General features: G+C 42.9%; 1 protein-coding gene across 2 annotated transcripts in view; it reads right to left on the reverse strand.

Moving 5' to 3' along the window:
* Gna14 (G protein subunit alpha 14) overlaps positions 1-7,655 on the reverse strand; it is a 199,102-nt gene extending 191,447 nt beyond the window's left edge. Inside the window, exon 1 of one of the 2 annotated variants that reach the window (XM_015492948.2) lies at positions 6,371-7,648. In XM_015492948.2, the coding sequence (XP_015348434.2) occupies positions 6,371-6,494 (124 nt within the window). In that variant the 5' untranslated portion in view covers positions 6,495-7,648. Of the gene's footprint in view, positions 1-6,370 lie in introns of both variants that reach the window. The other variant, XM_048806944.1, reaches the window with a different exon arrangement.
* Between the last annotated feature and the right edge of the window lie 4,429 nt (positions 7,656-12,084).

The raw sequence follows: 12,084 nt of genomic DNA on the forward strand, positions 1-12,084 counted from the left end.
CTCCCCCCCCCCCGCCCCAACTGCCTTGGCACTTGCTCTTTCCTCATTCTCCATTATTCAATCCTTTAATTCTATGAAATGGCCTGATGAGAATCTTTCCCAAAAAAGGCTCCTCCTTGTTACAATTCAACTTCTGTCTTTAGTAACATCATAACTTAGATACAATGATTCACTGAAAGCCCTTTTCTCTGCCTCCCCATCTCCCTGACACCCACAGATAGGAGTTCTTACAATAATATTTTCTCCTTGTGATTCAGGTATCATAGGAAAAGATAAAGCAAAAGATGACATAAACACGAAATCATCTTTCACAAAGACCAAAAATAAATAAATAAATAAATAACAAGATCCTTTCAGTGTTAAAACATTTTTTACCTTGCTTTTGCCAAACTCCATTATCCAATTTTTCCATTTTATATCTGCTCACAGTTTAAGACTCATTAAAGCCTCAAAAATTTCATCCTTTAATGACAAGCTTTAGAAACACAGCTCTTTGGGTACTTAGATGTGAGTGAGTGATTTGAATTAGTGGGGTTGGTATCTTTGTTTTAAATGGCTTAAAGATCTTAAAAGGTACAGTCCTCCACTAAAAGCTAGGCCCCTTGGAGAAGTGGCTAAATGCTCCCAAGGGGACGGGTGGGGACAAAATGAGCCTGGAGCATCTTGTTACACCAGGAAATAAACAGGTGCTCCCAAAAAATGCGGAGAATGTGTCACAGTGACACAGAAGCCAACTTGAAGGGGATCTCAGGATACATATCTGGTTCATTCTGCATACCAAAGGAGTCTGTCTATACAGTGACAAATGAATAAGGGAAAGGGAAAGGCTCTTGCAGAATGTCAAGTGCCAACTGGTAAATGTGGGTAGAGTGCTGGAGTGGCCGTCATGTCATAGACAGGATCAGGCAGGAGTAATCAAAGGATACTATATCAAATTTTGGGGGCTGGAGACCCTGGTTCAATCCCAGCACTGCAAACTTTTTTTTTAAAAAAAGTGACTAGGAACAACATTTTGATGAGGAACACGGCATTTGCATGTCTCATCACAAAATTATGATACAATGAATAAAATAAGCAACATCTTGACCAGATGATTAAATTCAACATCACCAATGAGGAGAAGATGGACATGGTGCATCTCCAGATGTGACCCCTGTCCCCTAAGAAAGACACATCACCTATGCAGTGTTCCAGCCAAGAACACATAGCTGGAGTCTCTAATCATAAGATCAGACAAATCCAAAATTCTATTTTAAAAAGGGAGCAAGTACTGTATTCTTCAACAATTCAATGTTACGAAAGCAAGGAGGGTTTGTAGAAACGTTCCAAATTAAAGAAAACTAAAAAGACATGAGAAACCAAGGCAACATCAGAGCCTACACTAGACCATGGGCTGTGGATAAGGAAATGCTACTGAGGACATTCTTGGGCCAACTGCCCAAACTGGGATATAGAGAATAGTTTGCACACACACATTGTATGCAGGATATGTTTACTGGAGTTTTGTAAGTGGACTATGCTCATGTAAGATATTTAGAAAAAACACACTGGAGTAGTTAGAAGTACAGGCCACACTACATAATGTAACCTGGAACATTTCAGAAAAACTGAGAGAACCCATGAATGAGAAAGAAAATGGGGTAAAAATTCAACAGTCAGTGAATTTGGAAGAGTATTCCTGTGTAGTTTATATTTTTATTCTTATTTTTGTAGCCATTTGAAAATAGTTCCAAATCAGGAGTTTAAAAGGAAAGATTTGAGAGGTGAGAATGACTGCAAAAGGTCACAGGGGATGATGGACATGTTCTAGAGCATGACTATGCCTACGCACTGAACACATCGATTTGTACACCTAAGATCCGCATCTTTTACAGTATGTAAAATATCAACAAAATTTATTTGAAAAGGCACAAAGGGTAAAAGGTCATTATTTCAAAGTGTTCTGTAATGCATTTAAAGGCAGAAAGAAGAGGGGGTGCTTGCTTTGCCTCTTGAGAGGTCTCCAGGGTCTGCTGTGCCATGGATGGAAGCAGCCCACTGGCCGGGTCTGTTTTATTCCAGCCAGGATGGACATAAGCATAGATAAAGACAAAGCACACACACAGAAAGCCACACAATCTCTCTTTCTGAAGAATTTTGTGGGGGAAATTCACCATTTTGTATTAACATTTCATAATGAACACAATACTTACATGCACGGTTAAGATAAAATATACAAATACTCAACAAAATCTTGCCCGTAAAGAACTCCTTCATATTATCCCAGAGGCTGAAATCATCACTTACCATTTCAGAAAATTCCCTCGGTAAATGGGGAGAGTCTGCAAGTTTCTCCACAGTAGGTAGATGGTTGTTAGCACCCTACACTCCCAGTGTTTTGAGGCCCAATTCAGATGATCCCTCATCCAGAAGCTCCCCAGTCCTACTCTGCTTGTACCACCTCTTAATCTCTGTTAAGTTTTCATAAACATCTACCTTACAACAGCTACGTATGAACTAGCCCCCTCCAATGCAGCCCTAGGAAATGATTCCCTACACTAAGAACCATGCCTGGCATGTTTGAAAAGTCTGTTGGATTGAACTAGTCTGAGCTGAATGACCATGGGCACATTATCTGTCGCTTTCTACCAAGAAACCCACATTTTCTGTGCCATTTCCTCTAATGGACTTCCCACTGGAGAACATGATAGCTAGTTCTAAAAGATTTTGTTATAACTAATCCAATAAAACTTTATGGGATACAGACTTTAAACTCTTTGGTTTAAGTAGGAAGAGAAATTTTTTTAAAAATCAACTTATTGCTCAGAAAACCCTAGGAGAAACTCATAGCAAAATATTTCTGCTAAATCACTACCAGGAAAATTTAGACAAGCTGCTACATGATCTATAACTAGTCAACTACACTGGAAAAGGACACCTCATTTCAGCCGGAAAATACTAAAAATGAAGCAATGATAGCTGACACTTAGTACTCACTGCCAACAAAATCCCAGAGGTTAGTCCACAGCCAAGAAATGGTAGAGCCAGGGTTTGAACCCAAACAGATTGGCCTAAAAATCTACATTTTCAACCACTATATCAGTTGTTATAGGCTAAATTATGTTGTCCTGCCAAAACTCATAAGTTGAAGTTCTAAAATATCAGTATTTTAGAAGGTAGGTGTATGTAGAGATAAGATGATTAAGATAAAGAGTCCCTTCAAATAGGGCCCTAATTCAAAAGGACTAGTGACCCCTGAAGAGAAAGAGAGGGCAAGGATGTTCTTGCACAGAGGAAAGGCCACACAAGGACATGGTGAGATGGCTGCTGTCTGCAAGCCAGGGAGAGAGGATTCCAGAGAAACCCAACCTGCTGATACCTTAATCTTAGACTTTCATTCTCCAGATTGTAAAAAGATAAAATTTAGTTGCTTAAGTATTCAAGACCGTGGTGTTCTATTATGACAGCCATAGCAAACTAATACAAATAGCATAAGTTAAATATCAATTTTCCCTCCTTCTAAAGAGTTCCAAGATGAAGTCTGCAGTCAGAGTTACTGGAAGCACTCAACCCAATTAGCAAGCAACACTAAGTCACTAAAAGATCACACATCCTTGCTACAGAGCAGTTTCTTTCTACACTGAATAATACCCATCAATGTTCTTATCAGAACTCCTTTCCATCCTACCTTTGTCCAAGGAACTGATAAGGAATTTCTGACTACTAAACTCAACCATATTCTTTACTTTCCTTATCTCCTCCAGATGAGGTCTCACACTGGCATCTCACAATTACTAGACAACAGTTTTTATCTTTCCCTACTGGACAGTGACCCATGTTTTATTAAGCACAGTCAGGATACTGCTCCACTGAGTACACTTGGAAAATATCCTTATCCTTGTTGCAAAACCATGCTTCATTGTGAGAGAGTTGGTGGCTTTTCAGGACATTCCATGCTTCACACACAATCCTAAATGCCCATTTGCAAAGTGGGATTTTCATCTAAGACACTTAAACAGTGACTGATCTAATTCACCCACTGTAGAGAATATTGTAATTCTTTTGCTCCAACTCTATGACTTCAAACAAAACAGCATATACCCTTTCCTGACCCTTGCATCATCCAAGTCATTGTCTTTTCCTTTATCTTGAGAAGAACAGACTGTGCCCCACAATTAAAGATTGAAAGAAATCAGAGGTTATTGTTTTTTAGTTCATTTGGGGGGTTCTGGACAGCTCCATGTGGTTTGAAAACTGTATTTTTAATAGAAAAATGGTCACTGAGATGATGTACTAATGATGAAAACAGGGGCCCAGGGAGATTAGGCAATGCCTTGAGGGGTTTGGAGAGTGGAGCAAGGGCCAGACAAGAGCATGGGGGTTGCGAAGGATCTCTAGTCACCTGGATTAAATTTAACTCTCAGGGGCAAAGAACTTACCTACAAACATTTCTTCCCTAGTCTGAGTGCAAATGCAAGCATTTTATATCAAATGAATAGGTTTATTACCAAGAGAGTATAGCTTAGCTGACTGCACATTCTTTTCACATAAACAGCCAGCATCTGTCAAACTCTTGGTATATTCTAGACACTGCACTTCATATACTAACACAGATCTAAGCATTTCAAAATGAACTAGGGTTCAGCCTGCCCTTGAAAACAAAAGCTCTGCAACTAAGGCCATGACTACCCCTACGATGTTCAGGATCTAAGGCTCCAGTACAAACGAGGGCCTGCCAATCACTGTAAAGTGTTAATCCACAATCCTCCTCCCTAATTTATCTGCCTTTCTGACATCCTCAAAGGCCAGGTTCAATGTTGAATTCTCAGTCTTCAGAGTTCTGGGCCAGACATAAATGAACAGCCCTGGTCAATGGACAGTCTGTTCTTTCTTCACCCGGACTCACTCTCCTCAAGGGGGTCTTCTGAGACCCCTAGCCCACCTTCTCAAGCTCCCCCACAATTTTAGCAAAGAGCTGCCCCTTTGGGCAATCAGGGATCAGGCCTGCAGTCTCTCCTGGCTCAGACTCTAGCAGCAGGCTTGGGGTCTTTGGGGCAGGGAATTCCATGCAGGACTTTCATCAGGGAGGGGAGCAATGTAGACTGTGGGTGGCCACCCTTCTTGGACTAGCAGATTTTTAGCCCTTTGAGGAGGGCACAGCCTGAGGGTAAACCAGGCCAGACTCTCTAAACCCAGGATAAATGTGTGTGTGTGTGTGTGTGTGTGTGTGTGTGGAGAGGGGGGTGGTTCTTTGCCTAGTCCAAAAGCAGTATGACTAAACGCCCTCTATTTTATGCTAACTAGATCAACCCGTCTTTCCTTGAAGCTCTCAGGGAGAGTGACTACTTAAAGAAGAATAAACAAGCAGAGGATGAAAGGTACTGATTCCTGTACAGTGAAATACTTGTGGCTATTTAGAGGGGAAATTGATATCTTGATATGAAAGAAGGAAAAAGTAAATATTCTTCACACAGTAAATTTATTGAATGGCAATTTTAGAAGATCAGAAGGTGTGGGGTCCTTGCCTTATAGCAAAATTTGTCTCCTTAAACTGTTTTCTTTCTATTTCTGAAAGACCTTTGCAGAGACACCAAAGACAGATGAAGAATTAGCAGAGTGGCTGGGGTTGCAAAGCTGAACCCCAGGACAAAGCTGATTGCCAAACCAAAGTGGCAGGGGAGGCTTGGGTTTGCTGCAAGCACAAAGGCCTCGCCAAGGAGACAGACTCGTGGGAGGCGGATGAAGGAGGTCACAAGAATCAGAAGACGCTAAGGACATGGGCTTCACCCCCATCACTAGGCAAATGAGATATTGGGCTAGTTTCAGGGCAAGTTTCTCAGGTTTCCAATTCCCATACTTATCTAAAATGGGGTTAGCGCCTGGCCACATCACTAGGTTATGCCAGTAAGAACTTAGCTGGAGGCTGCACTTGTTAAGTGCCCAGTCCACTGCATTTCATTTAGAATTGAAAACATTGCAGACCAGAACTATGGAGACTGCTGCCCCCTGGAAGAAGATGGGGGTCAGTAATTTCCCCGCTACCAACCCTGACATCCAACTTGGGGATCTGCAGAAGCTGTGCGCTGGGGGTTGAGGAATAGACCAGGTTTTAGGCAAACTGAAACCCATGGGACAAAGCAGACAGAGGTAACGGTTACTTCCCAGCCCTGTTTCCAAGTCGTGAGAGGGTACTTTCAAAAGTGGCCCGGCCAGAGGTTCAAAGGACTGGCGCCTAAGGCCCAAGTTGCCGACATCCTCAAATTCCGAAGGGAATATGAGGAAACTGTGCCGCACCCCTCGGGGCTCCAGGCGCGACTAGAATATGGCTAGCCAAGGGACCGGGAGGGGAACCCCCAGTGCACTGGGGTTGGGGGGATACGCAACCACTCACCCAGTAACAGCAGCTTGAGTTCGCGGCGCGCGTCCTTCTTGTCCCGGCGAAGCTGCCTCTCGATCTCAGCGCTAATGCGCTGCGATTCCTTCTCCTCTGCAGACAGACAGCAGCATCCAGCCATGCTGCGCTGAGCACCCGACGAGGCGACGTCTCCCTGCGCTCTCTTAAGTTCAGCGGGGCAGCTCGCCGGGTGAATCCGCGCCAGGAGCAAGAGTTTGGAGAGAAAACGCCTGGGCGGATTTAGGTTTCGGAGTAAGAAACTTGGGCCTCGAGGGCTTAATCACTCCTCAAGGGTCAGATCTGAGGCAAGGGCGAATGCTGAGCGCTGGGAGCGCTTAAACGCACCCCGGGTCCGGGCTCACCCAGCACCACACTTGATCCCAGGAGGAAAAGGGCTTAGCCGCGAGGTTGGGAGACTGCTGCCCCCGGGAAGAAGCGCGCGCTCTTTGGCACAGTAGCAGGACACCCAGTTAGGCGAAGGAGATCGCGTACAAAAAGTTGGGGTTTCGGTGCCGGGAGGGGAGAGTGGGACCTCCCAGGCGTAGAGGTGTCGCAGGCGAGCGGCAGGCGCAGCTTGAGGTGGAGGCAAAGGACCTGGCTGGCCCTTGCTTGGAAAGTTCGGTAAACCTCAGCAGTGACCACAGACTAAGACCGAACGGAAAGGTTCTTCCTGGTGCTGGTGGATCTAAGTGGCGGGAGGAGGCGGAGCGTCTCGAACCTGCAGCCCTGGCGTCTGCCGGAGTAAGCCCCCGGGACACCCCGAACCAATGGCACCTGGGGGCAAAAGAGGGCGGCCGCGGAGCTGGAGAGTGCGGGCTCGAGTCCGCGGGAGCAGCCCTCACACCTGCCTTTCTGGTCGGGTGTCCCGGTGCGGGTCGGGATGCCTGCCAAGGTTGCTGTAATCAGCACGCTCCGGCCGCCAGGCCCTTCTTCCTGCCAGATCCGGGTTCCGCCAGGTGAGTGAGTTTTGCCAACTCTCAGCCTCAGCGGAGGCTGCGGCGGCGTCGGGCTGGAGAAGGAGTGGGGCCCAGCCAAGAGTCTGCTTCGGGACCCCACGCGCCAGGAGCGAGGTTGAGGTCTCTACTCGGATCTGAAGTTGAGGCTTGCACACACCTATACACCACACACACTCGGGTTTCCTAGACAGGCTCCTTCCGCTTCCCCGACACCCCAGCCCTGAGCAGGCTTGACTACAGCCCCGGGTCAGCTGGGCAGCCTGCCTGCCAAGTGCGACTGGGCCCGAGCCCGCTGGCTCTGCACTGGGAAAGGCAGCCGCCACTGGGTTCAGTTAAAAGTGCAGGAGTGCAGGGTAAATATCCTCCCGGCTCTTCCTAGAGCACCGGATGAGGGGGGTTGAGGATGGGAGGCATGGAAAACACTGGCTGCTTTGCATTTTATGATGGAAAAACTCCTGTTTTGTAGAAGGGCTGGCACGTTCCCGGCACACCTGGCAAAATCCGTGTCCCGGCCGCCTTGGTAAGGTGTGTCTGCACAACCCTACTGGCCCTGCTCCTAGAACGTCCCCATCATGTTTGAACAGGCTTAATAAAAAATCATAAAGCACCTCGGAGCAACTGAAATGACAAGGTCAAGTTACAACATCTGATTTTTGGCTGTATAGATTTTGAGGCAGAAAAAGGGAAGGTGGAGGAAGGGATTCTGTTGGCCACAGCAACAGAATCCCTTCTTCTCAAGTCAGCATATGCCATGTACACACTTTATGGCATTAGGCAATTAGCTAATGCTTCCTCTATAAAGAGCAGGCATAAGTGCTTTAAGTATGAGTAACATATATTTTATCAATTCAAGCATATGAGTGGAGTGGTATCATAATTTAAAGAACTTGGCATGATGCTGCTCTCTGGCTGCAAGGTCTTATTTATTTTACAGTTGAGGAACTGTAGACAAATCAGGCATTAAAAATGAGTGTGCATACATTCTTAAAAGCTTGACTCTGAGTTTCATGGCAGGCATAAATAGACAGTAATAGTGACCCCTACAGGAAAACTCCTGGACTTTTCTAATTTGATCTTTGGCCATTTAGTTACCCATTTCTTCTTTAGCTTTTAAGATTCATTTAAAGCTTGAGAATAAGACTTCTTGGCTTCTTAAACTAATGGTTGCAGAATGATTATTAGTATTTCAAAATGATTTAAACTAGACCAATTTGAACTTCAAATGAGCTGTAATAACTGACCTTTGAGGTCTCAAGTTGCTAAGATTTCAAAAGTCATATAACGTGTAGACTATGGAAAATCTGCACAACTTTACTAGGCTATTCAACTTCGTATATATCAGAATCCTTGAACATGTCCATCTCCTTTGACCAAACCAATAATTCCTTCTATAAGATATAAGGAGAGGGAGCTGGGGTTGCGGCTCAGTGGTAGAGTGCTCACCTAATTCGGGTGAGACACCGGGTTCTATCCTCAGCACTACATAAAAATGAATAAATAAATATAAGGCATTGTGTCCACCTACAACTAAAAAAGTTTTTAAAAAGATATAATCAGGGAGAAGTCCCCATGATTTATAGGCAAAGATTTTATTTCTAATAACAACAAAAACTAGATCAGTAAATTAGTTTATCCACACAATGAGATGTTATGTAGCCTTTAAATATTGTGAATATGAGAATAACAAATATGATCCATTACCACATAATGACAGTTTGACCAGTGACAGACTGCATATATAATGTAGTCCCACAAGATTATTTTGCCAAGTGCTGATGACCTAGCCATCTTAGATTGTATGTATACACTCCAGGATGTTCACACATCTACAAAATTACCCAACTATGCATTTCCTGGAATGTACTCCCTTTGTTTAGAAATGAATGATTATATATGAAAAACAAAGATTTGGGGAGAATCATCAAAAATACATTAAGTGAAAGGGCAAGATATAAAAATAGAAGCAGTATGATCTACAAATTTTATTATGAGAACACATTTGCATTTTTTAAATATTTTTAGTTGTTCTTTTTAGTTACACATGACGGTAGAAAGTATTTTGTCATATCATACATTCATGGAGTATAACTTCCCATTCTTGTACGTGATACGGAGTTACACTGGTTGTATATACATATTTGAACATAAGGAAGTTATGTCCAATTCATTCTACTGTCTTTCCCATTCCCACTGCCCTTCACTTTCCCCCATTTCCCCCTGTCCAATTCAGTGAACCTCCACTACCTCCCTGTGCCACCCCACCTGTTGTGAGTCAGCATATGCATATTAGAACATTCAGTCTTTGGTTTTTTGAGATTGGCTTATTTCACTTAGCATGATAGCCTCCAGTTCCATCCACTTACTGGAAAATGCCATAATTTCATTCTTTCTGTATCTGTACCACATTTTCTTTATCCATTCATCTATTGAGGGCACCTAGTTTGGTTCCACTGCTTAGCTATTGTGAATTGAGCTTATGAACATTGAACACATTTACATTTTTAAGAGACTAAAGGGACATATACTCTACTATATGCTCTGAGTCATACATGTCACAATTATGCTCTGATTATAACTGTAGAAAATTATTTGGGGCAACTCACATGAAGTTATTTAGATCCCCTCTCTTCAGTTGTAAGATAAGAACCAGAATAAATTCAAAGGATTCACCCAACTCGAACATTCAAAGTATTTATTTGATGATTTTCATACTTATATGAAGATATTAAAAATAATTGTAAAGTTGTTGTTATTCATGGGAACTTTAAAACCAGTATATCAAAAGTCAATTTATTTTCTACTTCTATATTTTATTTGTCTCCATTTTTCTTATCTTTAGGATCTGGAGTCAAGATAAGGATCACTTTAAGTTATGGATTCACTTGAAACATCTTTCCAGGAAGAGTAGTTTTGAAGGGTTCTTAGTAAAAGATACTTGCTTTGCTAAATTACTCCAAAAAATGCTGTAATTCTATCTTATTCCTCTTACTGATTAGAGCTCGGTCAGAGGCCTTCCAGGTGCTGCCTGGGTAGCTCATTACCTGGCATTCCTCTAATGTTCATTGAGTCGTGCCAACCCCAGTACTAGGCACGAGGATTCAGACAGCAAGACAATTCCAGACTTTAGGTAGTTCTGTAGTCTGTTGGTAAGAAGTAAGACTGAGACCTCAAAATCTGAACCTAACCCTTCCTGCTTCCTGGTAAGAACACAGTCACCTGAGTGGCTCTTGGGGCCTACAGATATACACAGCAGACCCTCTGCAAACTTCTCCCTCTGCTTAGCCTCATTGCCCAAGGCTCTCCTAAACTCTAGACAGATGCACCTGCACATTCTCCTCATGGATGTGCCTTGATGCATGCTGTTCCCACTTTCAGGAATGCCATCTCTTTCTCCAGGAAAAGTTGGTCACATCTTTCTCTGCTGCCACCACCTATGTTCCCCTTTTCAACAGCCTACCCTGTAGGAGCACAGCTCACAATAACCAGCCGAGGTGTCAGTTGGGGAATGGATAAGAAAATGTGGTATATGCACAGAGTGGAGTTTCACTCAGCCATAAAGAAGAATGAAATTGTGTAATTTGCAGGAAAATTGATGGAACTTGAGAACTTTATGCTAAGCAAACTAAGTCAAACTCAGAAAGTCAAGGGTTGTATGTTTTTCTCTCATATGTGGAAGCTAAAGAGGAAAAAAGAAAAGAAAGGTGTGTGTGGGGGGGGGTCTTTTGAAAATCGAAGGGAGATGGATAGAGAAAAGGAACCAGGAAGAGGGTGGTGGAGAAGAAAAGGGGAAACAGAGAGGAGAGATATTAGCCAAATTCTGTCCTAGTCTATATTGTGTGCATGTATAAATATATAACAATGAATCCCGTCATTATGTACAACTATAGTGCACCGATAAAAAGTGTGGGAAAAACTTCCATCCTATTACACCTGTCTACTTCTGTTAATCTAAGAGGTACTCAGAGGTAGGGGTTTTCTTGTTTATCCATGATTCTTAGATTAGCAAACTTTAGTAGGCTGAATAAAAATTGAAACCAAGAAGAATTCATCTGAGAGAAAGTGTTCTATGGCAAAGACTGAAAAATCAATAAGCAAGACTATAACAAATGAATTTATGGTTTAGGAGGAACTTTGTATATGAGCTACCCCAATTTGCCACTGGTCCCCTTAATGTCTGCCCTGTTTCTAATTCAGAACTGCCAGAGAATGTACAATAGAGGGCTGAAAGATGCTGTTCTCTTATAAATGTATCATTTTAGAATTTCAAAAAGTAACACAAAAATATGACCTTGAGGAAATTCACAAAGCTAAAATACCACTAACACCCCTGCTCTACCTCAGAGTTTTTCAACCTGCAGTTGTGACTCATTCTTGGATGATAATCAGCATTTTTTAAAAGAATAAAATAAAAAACAGAAAATATTGAAGTATGTTGCGTGTTTTATTGTTTCATAAAATTTTTGCTTCACTTACATACATGAGTATTAACTCTTTTTGGGGTGGGTGGGTACCAGTAGCCATAAACCTAGCCCTTTGTATTTTTTTATTTTGGGACAGGGTCTCCCTAAGTTGCCCAGACTGGCCTTGAACTTGCACTCCTCCTGCCTCAGCCTCCCAAGTCACTGGGATTACAGGCATGCACCCTGGTGCCTGGCTGAGTATGATCTTAACCAAAATAGCTATCCATGGGAGTACGGGAATTAACTTGGCCATATTACAGATGGGTTAGGCTAAATGATTCCAAATTTTATAGTT

Source organism: Marmota marmota, unplaced genomic scaffold, assembly GCF_001458135.2.
Source record: "Marmota marmota marmota unplaced genomic scaffold, marMar, whole genome shotgun sequence".
NCBI lineage: Eukaryota > Metazoa > Chordata > Mammalia > Rodentia > Sciuridae > Marmota > Marmota marmota.